The following is a 20949-nucleotide window of genomic DNA, read 5'->3' on the forward strand; positions in this document are numbered from 1 at the left end:
TTCTCTTATAGGTGAGTCCAGAACTAGGGGGCACTGTTTTCAAACTAGGGGGTTGCCATTTTACAACAGAGGTGAGGAAAAAGTTTTTCTTCCAGAGGGTTGTGCGACTTTGGAGGTGAGGTTATTGAATATTTATAAGGCAGGAGGTAGACAGAATCTTGTTAGGCAAGGGAGTCAAAGGTTATTGGGGATAGATGGGAATGTTGAATTCGAAATACAAACTGATCAGCCATGACATTATTGATTGGAGGAGGTGAATGGCCTATTTTTGTTCCTATTTTGTATGCCTCCAGAGGCAATAGTATGCAGGCAGGAAAAAAACCCACTGCTGGAGGTGCTCTGGCTAAACTTGGATAAGCAGGAATGGGAAAAAATGATCATAGTCCCACTGAGATTGAGAGAAGCAGTGAAAGGGAATGGTGTGGTCAACCAGTGTAAAAGGCTGCATCAACGTATCAGTCATAGAGGATGTTATTTCCAATTTTGATCAGAGCTGTTTCAGTACTGTGGCAGGGTGAAACTTGATTGGAAAGATTCAAACTTGAAAGTTGTAGAAAAGGTGGGCATGGATTCAGGAAATAAAAACATACTGAAGGCGTTTTGAAAGGAGAGATAGGGTAATAGTTTACAATGGCAGAGGAATCGAAAGTGAGTTTTTGAGCAGCTGGTGACAAAAGTGGTTTTGAAAGGGAGGGGGATAGCACCTGAGGAGAACGAATCACTTACAATGTTAGTTAGCAAGCTAGCAAGGTAGCTGTGAAAGTAAGTTGGGTCATTAGCCTGGAATGGGGAGAGAGAATAGGGTAGGATTAGTAAGTTTGCGGATGACACAAAGATTGGCCAGGTGCTTAACAGTGAGGTTGAGTGTCTAGGGGAACAGGAAGATATAGATGGGATGGTCAAATGAGCAGATAAGTGGCAGATGAAATTTAACCCTGAAAAGTGTGAGGTGATACACTTTGGAAGTTGTAACTTGACAAAGAAGTATTCAATGAACAGCATGACACTAGGAAGTTCTGAGGAACAAAGGGACCTTGGCGTGTTTGTCCATAGATCTCTGAAGGCAGAGTGGCATGTTAGTGGGATGGTGAAAAAGGCATATGGGCCTTTATCAATCGAGGCATAGATTACAAAAGTAGGGAGGTCATGTTGGAGCTGTATAGAACCTTGGTGAGGCCACAGCTGGAGTACTGTGAGCAGTTCTGGTCACCACATTATAGGAAGGATGTGATTGCACTGGAGGGGGTGCAGAGGAAATTCACCAGGATGTTGCCTGGGATGAAACTCTTAACTTATGAAGAGAGATTGGATAGACTTGGGTTGTTTTCGTTGGAGCAGAGAAGACTGATGGGCAACTTGATCGAGGTGTACAAGATTATGAGGGGCATGGACAAGGTGGATAGGAAGCAGCTGTTCCCCTTAGTTGAAGGGTCAGTTACGAGAGGACATAATTTCAAGGTGAGGGGCAGGAGGTTTAGGGGGATGTGAGGAAAAACTTTTTTACCCAGAGGGTGGTGACGGTCTGGAATGCACTGCCTGGGAGGGTGGTGGAGGCAGGTTGCCTCACATCCTTTAAAAAGGTACCTGGATGAGCACTTGGCACGTCATAACATTCAAGGCTATGGGCCAAGTGCTGGTAAATGGGATTTGGTAGGTAGGTCAGTTGTTTCTCATGTGTCGGTACAGACGCAATGGGCCGAAGGGCTTCTTCTGCACTGTGTGATTCTGTGAGATAGGAAACCAGGCTATTGTGCACCATTCTGAACATCGCACCTTAGATAGGATAGATTGGCCTTGGAAGGAGTGCTGTGAAGGTTCACCAAAACATTACCAGGTCTTACATTAAGGAAGGATTATATAAACTGGTATAATTATAAACTATAGTTTATAGACTTCATTGTTTTATAAACTATAAACTTATGGTCTTTGCAATATAGGAAGTAGATAGAGAAAAACATTCTGCTGGCGGGGAGTCTAGGACAAGGAGACATAATCTTAAAAATCAGTCAGGCCATTCAAAAAAGAAGTTAGCAAAGTTTTTCACACAATAGGTGGTAGAAGTGTGGAACTCTTGATCATAAAATGTGATTAATGCTAATTCAATTAATAAATTTAAATCTGTAAGAGTGATACATTTTTGCTATCCAAAGATATTTAGGGATGTGGAACTATATTGGGTAAATGGAGCTTGGTTGCACATCAGTCATGATCTCAGTGAATGGTGGAATGGGCTCAAGAAGCTGAATGGCTTTCTGTTCTTCAGAGAAAGATGTAGGCCCAGCGTCAGGAGAGTCCATTTTCCCTCAAAGCATGGATGTTAATGTGATAATGCACAGTATGATTGTGAATGTCCAGGCTCTAACTGCAGGATGGAAATACAGAAAAGAACAGTGAATGATGGTCAGGCATTTGATTGGGGAAACAAAGTATGGAAAATGTCACATAGATAAATTGCTATTATAGGTAGGGTATTCTACTGAACAAACTTGCCCCAGGAGCAGCAAGCGCTTTGAAGCGGACATTAAAGTAATGCATTGCAGTTATTTTCAGAACTTCTTTTTATCCAGCTAAATGCTTTCTTATTGCGAAAAACAGAAAATCAAGAACAGTGGCATTTAGCTATTTTTCCACTTTTCCACAAGCGACAGTATTAAATTCTTGCTTGCCATAGAAGTTTGCAGAATGGAACTTCCTTAGCAAATCTCAGAAAAGGAAGTCAGTTTAATCAATCATGGTCTTAATTTCTAATGAAATATATGCTCAATTACATACTAGTAAAATTTTGATTGAGAGTGCAAGTGTGACCCAAAATCTTAACAGATTAAATAATGCCTGTATCTTATTGACTTTCAGAAGTACATCGATTTTTCTAAATCTTTCCATATACCTACTTAGCAAAATGAATGTATATATTACATGAAAAGTTTAGCGCATTTGTTTCGGAAAGGCATTATTAGAGAAATATACATAAATGTTACTTAGTTTCTTACCGTTTGGTAGAATACTTGGTCGCCAGCTTCTCAAGATTGTGTTAAATGCTTCATTAAAGGTGTGGTAACAGGGGTCACTGAATATGTCATCATTCCTATCATTTTCATATAGATACTGTGGAAGGAAAAATAAAACTGCAATAATTCTGTGAGCAAAAACCCAGAATGTCAAAGATAGATGGAACTGTGAAACATAATCTATCAAACAAGAGTGATGGTGTTAGATGGTGTCAGAACTTTGCTCTGTAATGAAACAGATTACAAATGAGCCCTTTGGTACTGTGGTGTCAAAACAATATGAACATAGGAATGTAGTTCGGTCAGGCTTAAAGCATTATGGAAAACAGACTGACCGTTCAATACATACTAGACACACAAACAGATTCTTGAAATAAATCAGAATCAAAAGAAAAATTCTTTCTAGTAGTCTGGTAAAAGTATAACCAGAAGGCTGTCCATTTCCAGGGTTTTCTCCAGTTTGTTGATCATCTAAACAAGAAAGACAGCTCTTCTGAACTTGTACCAGGAATAAATCTTAGGGATGGCTCTTGTAAATGATAACAACTTCCCTGGAATTGATTCCAAGAAACTGTGTGACTGAGTTCTTAAACATTCCACTTCACAATTATCTCAGCAGAACAGGCTTGTTGCTAGAAAGCAAAATAATGACCTCTTCAGTGATAAAGATTTTTTAAGTACTTGCATTAAGGTTTTGAACCACAACATTCTTCAAGCTAGAGCTATTTATGTACACAGCCAGCGAATGGTGAAAATATTTACCACAAAAGCAAGTGCAAGTTGAAGTGCAAACGAGAAATACACTTTAAATTCCATTAATATAGATATTATCTTAGAAGCTAGTTACTTTATAACACAGAAATACATCATATACTAAATTCAAATGATTCAAAAGCTTCTAATCAGTCAAATTGTTGTGAAATATTTCTATAAATTACAGCAAGGATAAAAAATGGGGACGCACATAAGGAAATCTGGAAGCACTCATTGGTACTTTTACTGGAATTGGTATAACATTTACACAACCAGCTAGTGATTACTCGCCTTGGGAAGGAAGTAAGGATATAGACACAAGTGGACCTCATGGTGACATGCTTAATAATAGGAGATCAAAACTAAGTTGAACCTTTATTGCAGACTTGGTATTCCAATACATAAGTCAAGCAGATCAGCAGGATCTTAATACTATTGATAACTGGCTGGCAAGCATGGATCCCTGATGAAGGAATTGCGCTTACAATTGCGTGCTGGGATTCTTTTCCATTGATTTTATATAACTCTGTAAAAGTCAATGCTCCAGCAGGATTATCTTAGCTGGGCTAGGAGTGGGAAGTAGACCAGCACTTTGAGTATTAGTTGATTTAAACCCCAGGTGAATGCTGGGGCTTTAAAATTCTTTGGGCTTAAACAAATGGTCTGTATACTTAAAGAGTGCGCACACTCTATTTACCTGGATTTCTGTTTATGATTTTTAGATTTTTAAGTATGATGACAAAATGAAGTCTAGGTCACAAAAAAGTAAAAGGTAATCTTTAACTTAAATTAACTGCTGCTATTAGTATGGCCACTGAGAATTTACAGTACAGACCCAGGAAGCATTTTCACCATAGATTTAAAAAAAAAAGAAAAAAAACAAAAAGACTTTCATTTATATCATGGCTTTTATGATCACTAGGTGTCTCAAATTGCTTTACATCTAATGAAGCACTTAAGTCACACATTTCCTCTGAACCGTTCCCCTGCTTGATGTAATGGCCCACACTTTGTGAGTTTTATTTCTTGTAGGGAAGCTATGTTAATATTCAACCTATCAAGTTTCATGTCTGTCATTGCAGTCTTGCAAGTCATCTGTCATTTCCGTGCACATGGTCCTGATGTCCCAGCTTACCAATCAAAGAGCTGATGTCTTCTTTCTTTTTGTTGTTTGCCTGGTGCAATGGATTTGGTCTACTTGTTGGGCAGTGATACAAAGCTCCATGCACCCACTAAGCAGGTGGATTGTGGCAGGTCAGCACCTCACTAGTTAGGGGCTGTCTGATTTAAGGTGGGTGGTAACTGACTAGTGGAATATATTGGAGACAGTCCATAGAGGCCGTTCTGTACACCAATCGAATTGGGCTCATCACTAATTGCTGCCACCAAGGTTGTGTTAACGCATTCTCCAGGGTGCAAGCCTGGGCAAAATTTCTGGAGACTTTGGACTGCCCAAACATCTGGGTCCTCTACTGACTTGACTGAAGGCATTGTTGGAAGGATGACATATTTAGGCATTAGTCTACCTTGGGGATCCACTCCAGGTTCTTTTGTCAGGATTTACTCCCTTAGCCTTCACCTCTCCTAAGGTATCCACAAGGCAATATGGCAGCTTGCCTATAGCTGGGAATTTGGTTCATGAGTGCCTGGGCGTGTCTGCATGCTGGTGGGTCTGCACATTGCATATCTGGGGGCCAAACCTCTTCAGTATTCATCTGAAGCTTCAGATCCATTTGGTCTTCGAGCTTCTGCGCGTCACCATGTTAAGGCACAGCAGTGGACTTGCTGACGGAGAGGCTGTATACTGACAAGGAGAATGTTACATATTTGGCTCTCCTTTTCGTGTTGCTGCCAGCCAACAGTATAGGCTGAAAAAGAGAAGCAAACTAGAACACAAAAAGTGAAAAGCACACTGCCTCTGGAGTCACACACACTAGGCACAATATATTGATCATTCAAGAGGCTAAAACTACAGACACACTACTCCAGGTGTGGCCTCATCAATGCCCTGTATAATTGTGGCAAGATATCCTTATTCTTGTACTCTAATACTTTTGTAACAAAAGCTAACATACCATTTGCCTTCCTAACTACTTGTTGAACTTGCATGTTAATTTTCTGTGATTCATGTAACTCAGGTCCCTCGGAATGAAAAGATTTCCAAGTCTACTCAGAAAAAAATCTGTTTCTTAATTTTTCCCACCAAAGTGGATAACTTCACTTTTCACTACTTTGTATTCCATCTGCCATATTTTTGCCTACTCACCAAACCTTTCTATGTCTCTCGTCTGCCTCTTTGCTTCCTCCTCACTGCTTACTTTCCTACCTAACTTTGTATCATCTGCAAACTTGGATATGTTGCACTTAGTCCCCTCATCTAATTCATTAATGTAGATTGTAAATAGCTGAGGCCCAAGTACTGATCCTTGCAGTACTCTCGATAGATACAATCTGCCAACCAAAAATTTACCATTTATTCCTCTTCCTTTTTCTGTCCATGACCAATCTGCAATCCATGCCAATTTATTATGTCCAATCCCATGAGTCCTCATGTTGTATTATAACATTTTAGCCATTATCAAGGAATGTATGACAGTTATGTATTTTGCCGTAGTACAATAATTGTCATAAAATGCAAAAGCCCTGATCTTGATCCTGGAAACTTAGCTCATGTGAATGTTGGTTTGGAGATAGGAAGCAATGTGTTGGCTAAAAGGCATATTGGCAGAAACCATCTTCTGTAGGAATCAATCCTAGGGCACAACTTTTCATTCTACACATAAAAGATCTAAATTTGAGAATAGAGAGGGGCATACCAAACTTGTGATGATACTAAATTCAGAGATATGGCGAACTGTGAAGAACAAAAAATTCAAAAACACCCAAACAGATCAAATGAGTGGATAGAAATGATTGCAGATGGACTTTCAATAAAGCAAGAAGATTTTGGACATAAGAATGGCAGAAGGGAGCGTAATCCAATAAGAAAATCACAGGTTGTGGAGGGGCACAGGCAGTATTAGACAGAGAGACTCAAGTGGCCAGGACATAAAAAAAACAGATGCAAAAAGCAATCAAAAAAGACTAATGTGAACTTAGCTGCATTCAAAAAATATGGAAAATAAAAACAAGGAAGTAAAACTGCAGTTACGAGTGTGTTGGACAGATCTCACTTAGGGTGCTATATTCAGTTTTGAGTGGGCCACCTTCTTGGCTTTGGAGATAGCAGATTGGTAATCCACTTCAGTACATGATATGAAAGAACTTAAATATAAGAGCTGAGCTGGTTGAGGTACTTATATATATTTAAAAAAATCAAAGGAATGGATAGCATTGGTGGTGACTAATTTCCCACCAGTATGAGAATCCAGAACAAGGGTAAGGAGGGTATATAATCTTAGAATTAGTATCAAACTGCTTAAATATGTTTTTACACTAAGGACTGAGGAATCTGGAAAACCCTCTTCAAGAAGCCCGTGGGTGAAAAATTAATTTCGGCATTTAAACAAAAGATGGATATTTACTTAGGAAGTAAAGATTTGGCAAACTAGCAGGGAATTCACAGCAAAATATAGAGCGGCAAAAATATCCTACTCCTCCTGATAGCTACTCCTACCAGATCTGCTGTCATGGTATGTCACACTCATCTGTCTTGCGCCATCCTCACACATCCACTATAGTTCGTCTGCAACTGTTCTGCAATATCTGTCATCCAGTTACACCTAGGTCGACCTCTCTTTCTGCTGCCCTCTGCTTTTCCCTCAAGAAAAGATCCCTGGAGCTTTTCAGCTCTGATCAAATGGCTGAAATACTGACATGTTCTTTTCTGGACCTCACTTTTTAATAGTTCCTTTTGTCTTTTAGCAAAAATATAATAGTTAATAAAAAAGTAAACCAGGCTCTATGTTCCTCTATTCTGATGTATACTGACAAAAGAGAAAATTGATCTAAAGTAGTGAAACTCTTGCATTTGAAGAATTATCAAATTGCATTATATCCAACTGAAATACTGCATGTCAACCAAGTGTTGACATGATGAAACTAATTGAAACGCTGCACTTGTAACAGAAGATATATGGATTAAAAAAAACCAATGAAATATATTTTCTACTTACAAATAGTAAACACAAAACAGAACACACTCAGTAATAAAACAAATACAATGTGAAGAAATTTATTTATAGCAAATTTTCTGTATTTAACTAACCTTTTGGATTCCAAGACATAGATAGTACAGGCTATCAGGCGCATAACACTCCCCATTTGGTCTCCGAACTTCCTTGACAAACTCAGCCAATCCACAGTCAAGCTCTGCTGCAGTATATGACAATAGTTCCTCTTTGAAGTGTGCAGACTTTGCTAATACTAAAAGTGGAAAAAAAATATTTTTTTTTACTAAGTTTAACACTTTTGATTATTCCAATGCTCTCTGGCTAGCCTTCATTTTCCACCTTACATAAACTTAAGCTAATTCAAAACTCTGCTGCCCATATTCCAGCTCACTCCAATGGCTCAATTTTAAAACTTTCATCTGTCTTCAAATCCTTCCATAACCTCACCCTTTTCCCCCTCTTTCTAATCTCCTACACACTGCAACACCTGAGATCTCTGCACATCTTCAATTCAGGCATTTTGCATATCCTTGATTTTAACATCATTGGCGGCTTTGCCTTCAGCTGCTTATGCCCAAAGAACTGGAATTCTCTCTCTTAACATCCCCATCTCTCTACCATGCTCTGCTCATTAAAACCTAACTCTTTGGCCAATATGTTGTCTAATTGTTTCTTATGTAGCCTGGTGTAATGTTTAGCTGTCTAATAGTTTCTTATGTGACCTGGTGTTGCTGTGGATGTTTTAAGTACATTACAAGATGCTGTACAAATGCAATTTATTGTTGTTGTTGGTAATGAAGATAGTCAACTGTCAAGGACGCCCTTCACTCACATACTTCATTTCTCTACTTTGGTGCACAACTGGTGACCACAACTTCCTTTAGATCAATATATCGTTATCTTCATACAATAGTACAGCATAGAAGCAGGCCCCATCCCCACTAGGGCTATCTGTACCTTGCTTGTCCTGCTTTCTACCCTTAATTAGCACATTCCTTAGATAATATCACCACCTTTAACACCTCTTTGTCCTTTTGTCTGTGACATCTTTTGGTTATCTCCACCTATCACTGGCCCTCTATCCAGCTCTACTTGTCCCACCCCCCCCCCCGCCCCTTAAACCAGCTTATATTTCACCTCTCTTCTATTTTTACTTAGTTCTGTTGAAGAGTCATTTGGACTCGAAACGTTAACTGTGTTCCTCTCCGCAGATGCTGCCAGACCTGCTGAGTTCTTCCAGGTATTTTTGTTTTTGTTATAGAAGCAGGCAATTTGGCTCACTGAATCTGGCAACACTTTCAAATAACAATCCAGTTAATCCCACTCTCTGGGATCCTTTCTCCGTATCCCTGCAAATTTTCTCCTTGAAGCATTTATCCTATTCCCTTTTGAAAGCTTAGGTCCCTGCCACAAACATCACTCTTGTGCAGCCACTCCATTCCCGTTCTAACCCCACTCTCAGGCTAAAGTAAATTAAACCAGTCATAATTTTGGTGTTCTGTTTGACAATAAGATGAGAGTTTTAAGCCACACATCCAATCTGTCATTAAGATTGCTTACTTTCACTTTTGTGACATTGCCTGTTATTGATTCAACTACATTAATATGATCCACCCATGCTCCATAAACTGCATTTTGCACAAAACTCGACCATACTTATACTATTCCACACTAAAGTCCCACTTGTCCATCATGCAGTAGTGAGAGTGGCTGAAGACAAAAAGTCTGGAAATTATTGGCTGCAGAGAAAGTTTTTTGTGACAAGGAATCATGTAATTATAGAACTTTTTAGTGAGTATAAATACTTCTAGGCCAATTCAAATAGGTGGAATTATTATACTTCAAGTGGGTGGAGGCATTAGTTTTCTTTGTTTACCTTCTATTACCATCAAGACTGCAGACCAATGCATTTGTATTAAATCCAAACTAACCTCAGCATTTCAGCATTCAATGCAGTTAGTGCCTGTCATACAGAATGAAATCCATACTAACAACGAACATGACTTTTCTGGATTACGTATATGAGAAGTGAAGCAAAGGACTATGGCAGTGTTTTGCAAACTATTTTTCAATATGACCCCATTTTAATTCACCATCACCTTCTTAAGGGCAATTAAGGATGAGCAACAAAATGTTGGCATTGTCAGTGATACCCACATCCCATGAACAAATATATAAAAAAAAATCTCGAAAATTAACATGGCCCCAAATGCCAGCAAAAGCATAAAAGCAATAAGGCAGCATAGTAAGATTCAGCATATAACTATTAAAGTTCAAGTATTACAGATCAATATATAATACATGATATAAATTTGAAAATCTGGGTTTTTAAAGTACAGGTACAGTGTCTCAAAACCGGCAACATCAGGACCAAGGCCATGCGGGTAGGGTCAAGAGTCCCTCGGACTGCGGGAATAGACTGGCATGCAAGAGGCAAAGGGGATATCTAGTCAGGTGTCACTCCACGCCAATATTACGCTTAGCCAAATTGTGCAGGTAAGTTTTAAAATTTTTTTTACTTAATTAAACTTGATGCATGGTACCTTCTAAAAATGTCCAGTTTTCAGACAACTCCGGTTTTTTGGACAGCCAGATTTGAGACACTCTACTGTATAGTCATATACATTTCAGCCAAGCTCTCCATATTCCCTGGTGACAGAAGACTCGGTGAAGCTCCTTTCGCCTCCCCACACACACATTGTAATCAGCCCCACCTCACCCCCCCCCAACCAGGCGCATGTCCCTCTTCAAAACACTCCTGCACCCCCCCGCTCACTCACTCACTAGTAAGCCTCTCTTCCCAAACATACCCAACCAAATTTTCCAACAGCCTTACAGCAACACCAAGCTTCATGGTGAGGTTGTGACTGAAAGCTGGCACCAATTTGCTATAATTACCTAAGACTTGGGCCCCACTGCTTCCTCCTAGATAGCTAGTTGTATTGTATCAAAGCATGTCCCTCATCAGTTTTATCCTATTTTGCAAAAAATCTCATCTGGACTTGATTCAGTGAAAACTCATGCACACTGGACTTGATTCAATGAAAACTCATGCACAATCTACTAGTCTGAATTCGCAGCAGGCAAGTTGTCAAATTAATTTTAGAATAATAATTAATCTAAGCAATATTGTTTAGGGTCTATTTTCTAAAAGTACTTTGGTTAATGAATAACACTTTTGACAATAACTGCATGCTTGATTCTTAATATGATGTTGCATTGTTTAAGAAAGGTTCTTTTGTATTGAGCCTTTTATTTTCTGCAATGGACAAGTATTGTAACATCTTGCATTTTAAAGCCAATTACAGTATAATATCTCATTGAATAAAGAAAATTGTTTGTGTCTTGTGAGCTTTTTTAAAGCAGTGAAGAAATCTGTAATTTCTTTTATTGCTAGAGATCAGAAGTCATCAACTTTCACATCTTCCCTTCCACTGTACAAGTTGAAGCAAATCAATAAATAATGCAGAGTGCAGAATCTACCTCATTAACTTTGGGAATTTCGAGTTTTGACACATCTTCATTTACATCCTCTGCAGCCATTGTTTCCAAGCCTTCCATAGAAAAAGACTTCTACATCAGGCTTAGGCTCCACTGGTCCCTCTTCCAACGCACCCCCCGGCCACCCCAGGGGCCAACTGAACCCCAATGAGTCTTGGGCTCCACTACTACCCCCAGCCACCGAAACCCATGGCTCCAAGCAGTCGGCAGCAAACTGCATCTTGCTATTGGCAAGGATTTTCCAGGCTGTGCGACTCAGGCTTTTTTGTTTGAATTCCTGTGTCAACGAGAGTGCTTTGTTGCTGTCACTTGGTGGTCTGCTTTGAGGAAGATGTTTTCCTTATAGATATAAGGAGGTTCAATGTGTGCTAGTCCAGAAAGCCACTAGAGCTGTGTTGGGCTCATCTTCCCAGAAATAATCTTCATGACTTCCTGGAAGTAGATATCTGCCATGCTTGTGTGATGACTCCTGAACTATGTTGAGCAGCAGTGCTCTGCCATTGGGAAAACCAGAGCGAATGAAGCAGTGCGTAGCATGTTGGCTCTGCTGCCCCACGTAGTATGCACCAATTTCCGTATGGGGTTCACTCTTGTCTTGACTTTCTCTCTGGTGTACTAGGCTTGCAAGGCACAAACAAGTTTCCTTTATTCAGTGAGATATTATAATGTAATTAGCTTTAAAATGCAAGATGTTAGAATTCTTGTCCATTGCAGAAGAAGAAAAAAGCTCAATACGCAAGAATCTTTCTTAAACATTAGGTCAATGCATGATCAAGGGCGATGCCAAGGTATTTTATTGGGGTTGTAGCTGATTGGTCAGCCACAGAATTGGACACCAAATTCCTCCATGGTCTTCGAGTGGTTCACCGTTAAAAAACCGAAGGCACTGAATACTGCAAAGGCTATGGGCCCTGACAATATTTCGGCAATAGTGCTGAAGGCTTGTGCTCCAGAACTTGCCGCATTCCTAGCCAAGCTGTTCCACTGGCATCTACCCAGCAATGTGGAAAATTGCCCACAAAAAGCAGGACAAATCCAACCCTGCCAATTACTGCCCCACCAGTCTACTCTCGATCATCAGTAAGATGATGAAAGGGGAGGTGATGACGTAGTGGTATTGCCGCTAGACTACTAATCCAGAAACCCAAAGTAATGTTTTGGGGAACCGGGTTCGAATCCCGCCACGGCAAATAAAATCAGTGAACCATGAAACCATTGTCAATTGTTGTAAAAATGCACCTGGCTCATGACTGTCCTTTAGGGAAGGAAATCTGCTGCCCTTACCTGGTCTGACCTACATGTAACTCTAGATCCACAATAATGTGGTTGACTCTTAAATGTCCTCTGAAATGGCCTAGCAAGCCACTCAGTTGTATCAAATTGCTACAAAGTCACAAAACGGAATTAAACCTAGGCACCAGAAACAACAATGGCAAACTCAGCCCTGTCGACCCTACAAAGTCCTTACTAACATCTGGGGCGGGGCGGGAGTCAGCTAGTGCCAAAATTGGGAGAAATGTCTTACATTTCTAGTCAAGCAACAGTCTGACATAGTCATCCTCACGGAATCATACCTTACAGATAATGTCCCAGACACCACCATCACCATCCCAGCAGAGGTAGCGGTATCCAGTCGGGAGGGAGTTGTCCTAGGAGTTCTCAACATCGACTCTGGACCCCATGAAGTCTCATGGCATCGGGTCAAACATGGGCAAGGAAACCTCCTGACCATGTACCACCCTCCCTCAGCTGATGAATCAGTGCTTCTCCATGTTGAACACTGCTTGGAGGAAGCACTGAGGGTGGCAATAACCTGCTCACTGACGCCCAGTTTGGGTTCCGCCAGGGCCACTCAGCTCCTGACCTCATTGCAGCCTTGGTTCAAACATGGACAAAAGAGCTGAACTCCCGAGGTGAGGTGAGAGTGACTGCCCTTGACATCAAGGCTGCATCTGACCGAGTGTGACATCAAGGAGCCCTAGCAAAATTGGAGTCAATGGAAATCAGGGGGAAAATTCTCCACTGGTAGGAATCATACCTAGCACAAGGAATATTGTTGTGGTTATTGGAGGTCAGTCATCGCACATCCAGGACATCACTGCTAAAGTTCTTAAGGGTAGTGTCCTCGGCCAACCATCTTCAGCTGCTTCATTAATGACCTTCCTCCCATCGTAAGGTCAGAAATGGGGGTGTTTGCTGATGATTGCACAATGTTCAGGAACATTTGCAACTCCTCAGATACTGAAGCAGTCTATGTTCAAATGACAATATCCAGGCTTGGGCTGAGAAGTGGCAAGTAAGATTTGCGCCACACAAGTGCCATGACCTTCTCCAACAAGAGTAAATCTAAACCCCTTGACGTTCAATGGTATGACCATCACTGAATCCCCCATTATCAACATCCTGGGGTTACCATTGACCAGAAACTGAACTGGACTAACCATATAAATTCTGTGGCTACAAGGGCAGGTTAGAGGCTAGGAATCCTGCAGAGAGTAACTCACCTTCTGACTCCCCAAAGTCTGTCCACCATCTACACGGCACAAGTCAAGGGTGTGATGTAATACTCCCCACTTGCCTGGTTGAATGCAGCTCCCACAACACTCAAGAAACTTGATACTATCCAGGACAAAGCACCCGCTTGATTGGCACCATATCCACAAACATTCACTCTCTCCACGAGTGACGCACAGTAGCAGCAGTGTGTACCATCTACAAGATGCACTGCAGGAATTCACCAAGGCTCCTTCGACAGCACCTTCCAAACCCACGACCACTACCACCTAGAAGGACAAGGGCAGCAGATAGATTGGAACACCACAACCTGGAAGTTCCTCTCCAAGTCAGTCACCATCCTGACTTGGAAATATATCGCCGTTCCTTCACTGTCGCTGGGTCAAAATCCTGAAACTCCCTTCCTAACAGCACTGTGGGTGTACCTACACCACATGTACGACAGCGGTTCAAGAAGGCAGCTCACCACCGCCTTCTCAAGGGCAACTAGGGATGCGCAACAAATGCTGGCTCAGCCAGCGAAGCCTACATCCTGTGAATGAATTAAAAAAAGGAAGCTTGACATCATCCAGGGCAAAGCAGCCTGCTGGATTAGCACACCATCCACAAATATTCACTCCCTTCACCACTGACGTGCCATGTCAGTCGTGTGTGCCATCTACAAGTTGCAATGCAGAAACTCACCAAGGCACCTTAGACAGCACCTTCCAAACCCACAACCGCTACCATCTAGAAGGACAGGGAACACCACCATCTGGAAGTTCCCCTCCATGCCACTCACCATCCTGACTTAGAATTATATCCCTGTTTCTTCACGGTCGCTGGGTCAAGATCCTGGAATTCCCTCTCTAATAGCATTGTGGGTGTACCTACACCACATGGACTGCAGCGGTTCAAGAAGGCAGCTTCTCAAGTGTAATTAGGGATGGGCAATAAATGCTGGCCTAGCCAGTGACACCCATATCCAATGATTGAATAAAAGAAATACACATGTAGAAATCCATATCAGTTCGTTTCACTGCTAGAAGGGTGATAGGGAAATCATCGGCCTGGCATAAAATTGCAAGATAAATGAATTTCTTCAAAAGAATTTCATTTATAACGACCAGAACCACTGACAGAATTCTAAGTTTGATAAATATTTGTAGCTTATTTTTGCTAGCTATGATGTAGAGATGGTTCCCCATTCATGTGTAATTGTAGCAACTGTCAGTACAAGGAGTAATTACTGCGATACTTGTAAAATGTAACTGCTGGCATTCCAAATTTTTGTTTTATTTTCGCATTTTTTTCTTAATTTAATTCTTTTCCTTTTATTGGTTTTCATTGCTTTGTTCTCTTACTATTGTTTCTCATTTCTTTCTTTCCCCTTTTACTTCTTGGGCTGTTTCTTGTTTAATGTTCATGTTTTTTGATATCCTGTTTTTCACTCTTGCTTTGTTTTCTTTGTGTTTATTTCCTGATACCTACCAGGCTATCAGTTTGCAGACTGAAGTGCAGCTCATTTATCCTGCTCACTGAAAATCCGTAACTAAAGATTATCAACATGTGAAGTATTTGACCAAAAAAGATGCAACTTACAAGCAGAGTTAATTCCATCCATTTCGAAGGTTTCCTCACTCTTTGCTTTCTTGGTTACAATCCAATGCTTCCATGCATTTATACCATAAATGTAACTTAATGTAAAACCAATCTCAGGAACGACAAGGCTACCATCTTGAGAATGATTATCAGAAAGTGCCTTCTGCTTTGCACCCTATGAAAGTAGAACTTATCAGTGACATTACAAAAGTAATTTGGCGCTATAGGGCAAGATTTATCAAACACAGAATACTAATCTAATAAATGTCTGAGTTAGCTCTAGCCAATAAGCACACAAATGGCAGTTTACAAAATATAAATTATCCCGCATAGGGATCAAATCTGCAATTTGTTAATTAAAACGGAAGTAACAAGATAGTTTTGTGGTCTTAATGGTGTAGGATGTCACAGATACATCAAAATGATGAAGCAAAGGCAACGTAGAGGCAAAGAAAATCTGGATATATTATATATTGAAACTAATACCTACAGGTAACTGGGGTAAAGTTTCTTTAAACTAGATATTTAAGATTTTATATATATATATATATATATATATATAAAATAATTAAAATAACACTTTTAACTATATTGTTAAAAATGGAAGATTGTGAAGTTAAACTTACATATTAAAGTATAAATCAGGAAAAATTGTGACTAGTTTGAAGGAAATATCCCCATACCTTTCTCCTAGATTGAGGTCTGGGCTGGTCTTCATATTCTTCTCCAAACACTGGAGGTAACAGATATTCACTCTCAGTATCCAACTCTTCTGCAGCTATTAACAAACACATTTCTCTTTGAGTGTACATGATGGATGATCTTTACAAAAAAGTACCATAGACATCACCAATCCTATGGCACAGAAATCATTTGGACACACCCTTTATGAATTTTGCTCCACTGAATGGCCAGATGGTTGTCTTTAATTCCAGTGCCTATGGGAACTCGTTCTAAACCAAAACCTCACTTCTCCATCAATGAGAGGTAACACTGCAATGCAACAATGGGCACAATTTGACATGCCAAAAGTTGCACTATACCTCAAATAAAGATTAATGGTTTCTGGATCAACCACCAAGCAGCTCGCTTCCCAGTCAGCTTCAAGGGGAGCTCTACACATGTTGACCTAAGATATGACCACTTTAATTTTTCTAGCTGGACCTTGCATCACCTGGTTAACTCAGAGATGATATTGTAGCTTGGCTCATTAATTTAATAACTGTGTTTCGACCATTATGTCAGGAGCATACTAAGTTATATCTAGTTAGAAAATATTTATTTTCTGTTTTCCGTGCAAAGATTGAATGAAGTCAAAGTTAAAAACAAGCCTAGACATTTATATTTTAATATCTAGAAATCAAATGAATTGCCATGCAAGTTAGTAATGAAATACTTACTGTCAATAGAAAATGGTGTGAGATCCAGGTTAACATTCCTTACATCTCAAGATTCTTGGCTTCATTGAGAGAGCAAGTGGAGACTTCACAAGGACAAGTTAAATGGCTACTCTAACAGGCTTCTCAATCATTTGTTACTTGCCAACACAAGCAATGCACAAAAACAGACTATTTGGTGCAGTCTACACCAGTGTTTTTCTTTGATAAGTTACTTCTCTGCTCACTCTTTTCAAATAGACATCTGGCTCTCTTTTAAAAAAAGAATTTATAGACTCTGCTTCGCAAGTAGCGGAGAAATCCACATTAGGTTTTATGTGAAGAATTTTTTTTCTAACATACCCATTAATTCGCTTTGTAATTATCTTACATTTTTGCCCTCCCAATACCATTTCCGGTACCGGAAAGGATGAATGAGTCACTATTTAATTTATCTATCACTAATCTTGAAGGGCGTCATCAGGTCTACTATAAAAAGACTCAACTTCTCAAGTCGCTCTTCATGACTAAAAACCCCCACCCTGGTGATTCTGTGCCATACCATGTATTGTACGAGTTTCTAAATAATTGAGTACTCAAGACTGTATAGATTACTGACATTGCAGCCAAATGCAGGAGTTGTACAATTTCAACAGTACTTTTGCAACCAAAGTCACTATTCCCAAAATTAAAGAACCTTTTGTGTCCCCTCCCCATTTAACCTACTACCTTTAATGACCAGCATTTTATGCATACTCAGTATCTCTTCTCCTCTACATTATGCAGAATTTTACCAATTAAGGTATATTTTCTTCCATTATTCTTATATCCAACACATATTACTTTTACATTTTCCTGCATTGAACTGCAAGGTGATCTGGCAGCAGGTTTTACATCTGCCTTCTAGTTTGTGTTCTGACTTTTCATAACCTAATCAATCTGGTTGAATACATGCAAGCAGATAAAAACATGCAACATTCATAATTATACCTCAAACTATTTGCTTGCAACACTGAAATTAGATTTAGGAGAAAATATTCTTAAATATCTAATCAAAGGCATGTTTGAAAATAAAATATTTATGATTAGTGTAATTTTACTTAAGGAACTTACTTCTTGGAAAATCAATCTCCAAGTCCAGTGCAAGTTCATACTGATTACCAGGCATATTGGATTGCTCTTCCAGATCATCTTTAATGGTCCCAAAAACATCCAAGAAACTTTCACCATTCTCATCATTGTCAATACCTAAGAACAGATTTTCACAATAGTTCATCATAGATGCTGCAGTTTATTAAGACAAAATTTTACATTTTTATTTACTTTTGAACCAATTTTCAGGTGACATAGTAGTCAAACCAGATTTCCTGAAATTTAATCAATTCTTTTTGTATAGATAAAATGCTGTTGGGAACACAAATTCAAGTCAAAATTTTCCACACTAACAGGCAGTCAAATGGGCAAAATAAAGAAAATGTATTGCAACAAGAAAAAGAATTGGGTCAGATTTGGATAACTTGTAATGACAATGCTTAGTTTTTCAACTTCCTTGTTTGATGTACACTAAAAGCAAGTGAAAGGTTAGGTGAGAAACTTGTTCCCAGGTTTCTGATAATTGACTCTTGAACAAGATGCTAGGAAGCAATTCTTATTTAATCTTTAGAAAACAGGGACTAGAAATTAAGAGTGCATTCAGCAACAGGCATGCAGGTACAGACCTTGGCTTTGAATGAGTGTCACCAGGCATTTTGCTGACTCGGAAAATTGGGCTGCTGTGACACCAGTAGTGGCTCTCAAGCAAGTCTTCAAAAGGGATTGAGAAAAGGGATGACCAGGAGGGAGGTAGTGGCAATTATGGAGGGTGGGTCATGGCCAGGATCAAGAAGGTCTACTCCTTCTGGCTCCACGTTCAAGCAAGTACACTTTAAATACATACTTTGTTAGCTGTGGCCTGCAACAGTGCCTTTAATGACAGTCTGTTGGCTACATGTGGACCTGGTTTTCCCTGAACTCAGTTGGTTTGATGCTAGATGTGTTGAGGGAAATCCAATTCCAATGCTGATTTGACGTGTTCCTGGCAATTTGATCATATAGCACCTGATCTTGTGACAGGTGCTCAGTGTTTGCAAATGATATTGCATCTTTTTTTTTTATTATTCATTCATGCGATGTGGGTTTCACTGGCTGAGCCAGCATTTATTGCCCATCCCTAGTTGCCCTTGAGAAGGTGGTGGTGAGCTCCTTGTAGCTGTGACTGCCCGCTGCAGTCCATGTGGTGTGGGTATATCCACAGTGCTGTTAGGAAGTGAGTTCCAGGATTTTGACCCAGTGAAGGAACGGCGATATATTTCCAAGTCAGGATGGTGAGTGACTTGGAGGGGAACTTCCAGGTGGTGGTGTTCCAATCTATCTGCTGCCCTTGTCCTTCTACATGGTAGTGGTCATGGGTTTGGAAGGTGCTGTCGAAGGAGCCTTGGTGAATTCCTGCAGTGCATCTTGTAGATGGTACACACTGCTGCTACTGTGCGTCAGTGGTTGAGGGAGTGAATGTTTGTGGATGTGGTGCCAATCAAGTGGGCTGCTTTGTCCTGGTTAGTGTCAAGCTTCTTGAGTGTTGTGGGAGCTGCACCCATCCAGGCAAGTGGAGAGTATTCCATCACACTCCTGACTTGTGCCTTGTAGATGGTGGACAGGCTTTGGGCGTCAGGAGGCGAGTTACTCTTCGCAGAATTCCTAACCTCTGACCTGCTGTTGTAGCCACATTATTTATATGGCTAGTCTAGTTTAGTTTCTGGTCAGTGGTAGCCCCCAAGAAGTTGACAGTGGGGGATTCAGCAATGGTAATGCCATTGAACGTCAAGGGGCGATGGTTGGATTCTCTCTTGTTTGAGATGGTTATTGCCTGACACTTGTGTGGTGCTAATGTTACTTGCCACTTGTCAGGTTAAGCCTGGATATTGTCCAGGCCTTGGTGCATTTGGACATAGACTACTTCAGTATCTTAGGAGTCACGAATGGTGCTGAACATTGTGTAATCATCAGCAAACACCCCCACTTCTGACCTTATGATGGAAGGAAGGTCCATTGATGAAGCAGCTGAAGATGGCTGAGCTAAGGCCACTACCCTCAGGAACTCCTGCAGTGATGTCCTGGAGTAGAGATGACTTACCTGAGATGATCAACTATTCTAGTTGATTGTCTCAGTTTCATCAAACCTCAACAATTTATAAATCAAAAAACAGAAAGATTTAAATAAAAACTAGAACTGTGATATTTCTACTGTGTTGACTGGTAGGAGAAACATCAAATAAATACCACTGATTCAATAAAAATATCACTGATATAACTAACATCTAACTACAGTTTCTGTACAATTTTATGACTTTTTTTTACAATACACAAGTGACAAAAATAATAATAATAAAAACCAAAATTATTTCAATCACTAGAGATAAAAACAAAAAACTGCGGATGCTGGAAATCCAAAACAAAAACAGAATTACCTGGAAAAACTCAGCAGGTCTGGCAACATCGGTGGAGAAGAAAAGAGTTGACATTTCGAGTCCTCATGACCCTTCAACAGAACTAAGTGAATGCTAGGAGGGGTGAAATATAAGCTAGTTTAAGGTGTGTTTGTGTGTGTGTGTGTGGGGTGGGGGAGGGTGTGGTTGTAGGGACATGCAAGCAGTGATAGGAGCAGATAATCAAAAGATGTCACAGACAAAAGAACAAAGAAGTGTTGAAGGTGGTGATATTATCTAAACGAATGTGCTAATTAAGAATGGATGGCAGGGTACTCAAGGTACAGCTCTAGTGGGGGTGGGGTGGAAAGACTAGCAGGGCATAAAAGATTTAAAAATAATGGAAATAGGTGGGAAAAGAAAAATCTATATAAATTATTGGAAAAAACAAAAGGAAAGGGGAAGAAACGGAAAGGGGATGGGGATGGAGGAGGGAATTCAAGATCTAAAGTTGTTGAATTCAATATTCAGTCCAGAAGGCTGTAAAGTGCCTAGTCTGAAGATAAGGTGCTGTTCCTCCAGTTTGCGTTGGGACTCACTGAAACAATGCAGCAAGCCAAGGACAGACATGTGGGCAAGAGAG

The 20949-nt window shown here is 40.1% G+C and overlaps 1 protein-coding gene across 5 annotated transcripts in view; it reads right to left on the reverse strand.

The window, feature by feature from the left end:
- zmym2 (zinc finger, MYM-type 2) overlaps window positions 1-20949 on the reverse strand; it is a 155743-nt gene that overhangs the window by 8720 nt on the left and 126074 nt on the right. For 3 of the 5 annotated variants that reach the window (XM_041198763.1, XM_041198766.1, XM_041198762.1), the window contains 5 exons: window positions 17959-18093; window positions 16153-16247; window positions 15470-15644; window positions 7969-8126; window positions 2991-3105 (listed from right to left, as the gene is read on the reverse strand). In XM_041198763.1, coding sequence (XP_041054697.1) covers window positions 2991-3105; window positions 7969-8126; window positions 15470-15644; window positions 16153-16247; window positions 17959-18093 — 678 coding nt within the window. Of the gene's footprint in view, window positions 1-2990; window positions 3106-5287; window positions 5630-7968; window positions 8127-15469; window positions 15645-16152; window positions 16248-17958; window positions 18094-20949 lie in introns of those variants that run through there. The other 2 variants (XR_005944404.1, XM_041198764.1) reach the window with 2 other exon arrangements.

This window comes from Carcharodon carcharias, chromosome 11 (assembly GCF_017639515.1).
Source record: "Carcharodon carcharias isolate sCarCar2 chromosome 11, sCarCar2.pri, whole genome shotgun sequence".
In the NCBI taxonomy this organism is placed as follows: domain Eukaryota; kingdom Metazoa; phylum Chordata; class Chondrichthyes; order Lamniformes; family Lamnidae; genus Carcharodon; species Carcharodon carcharias.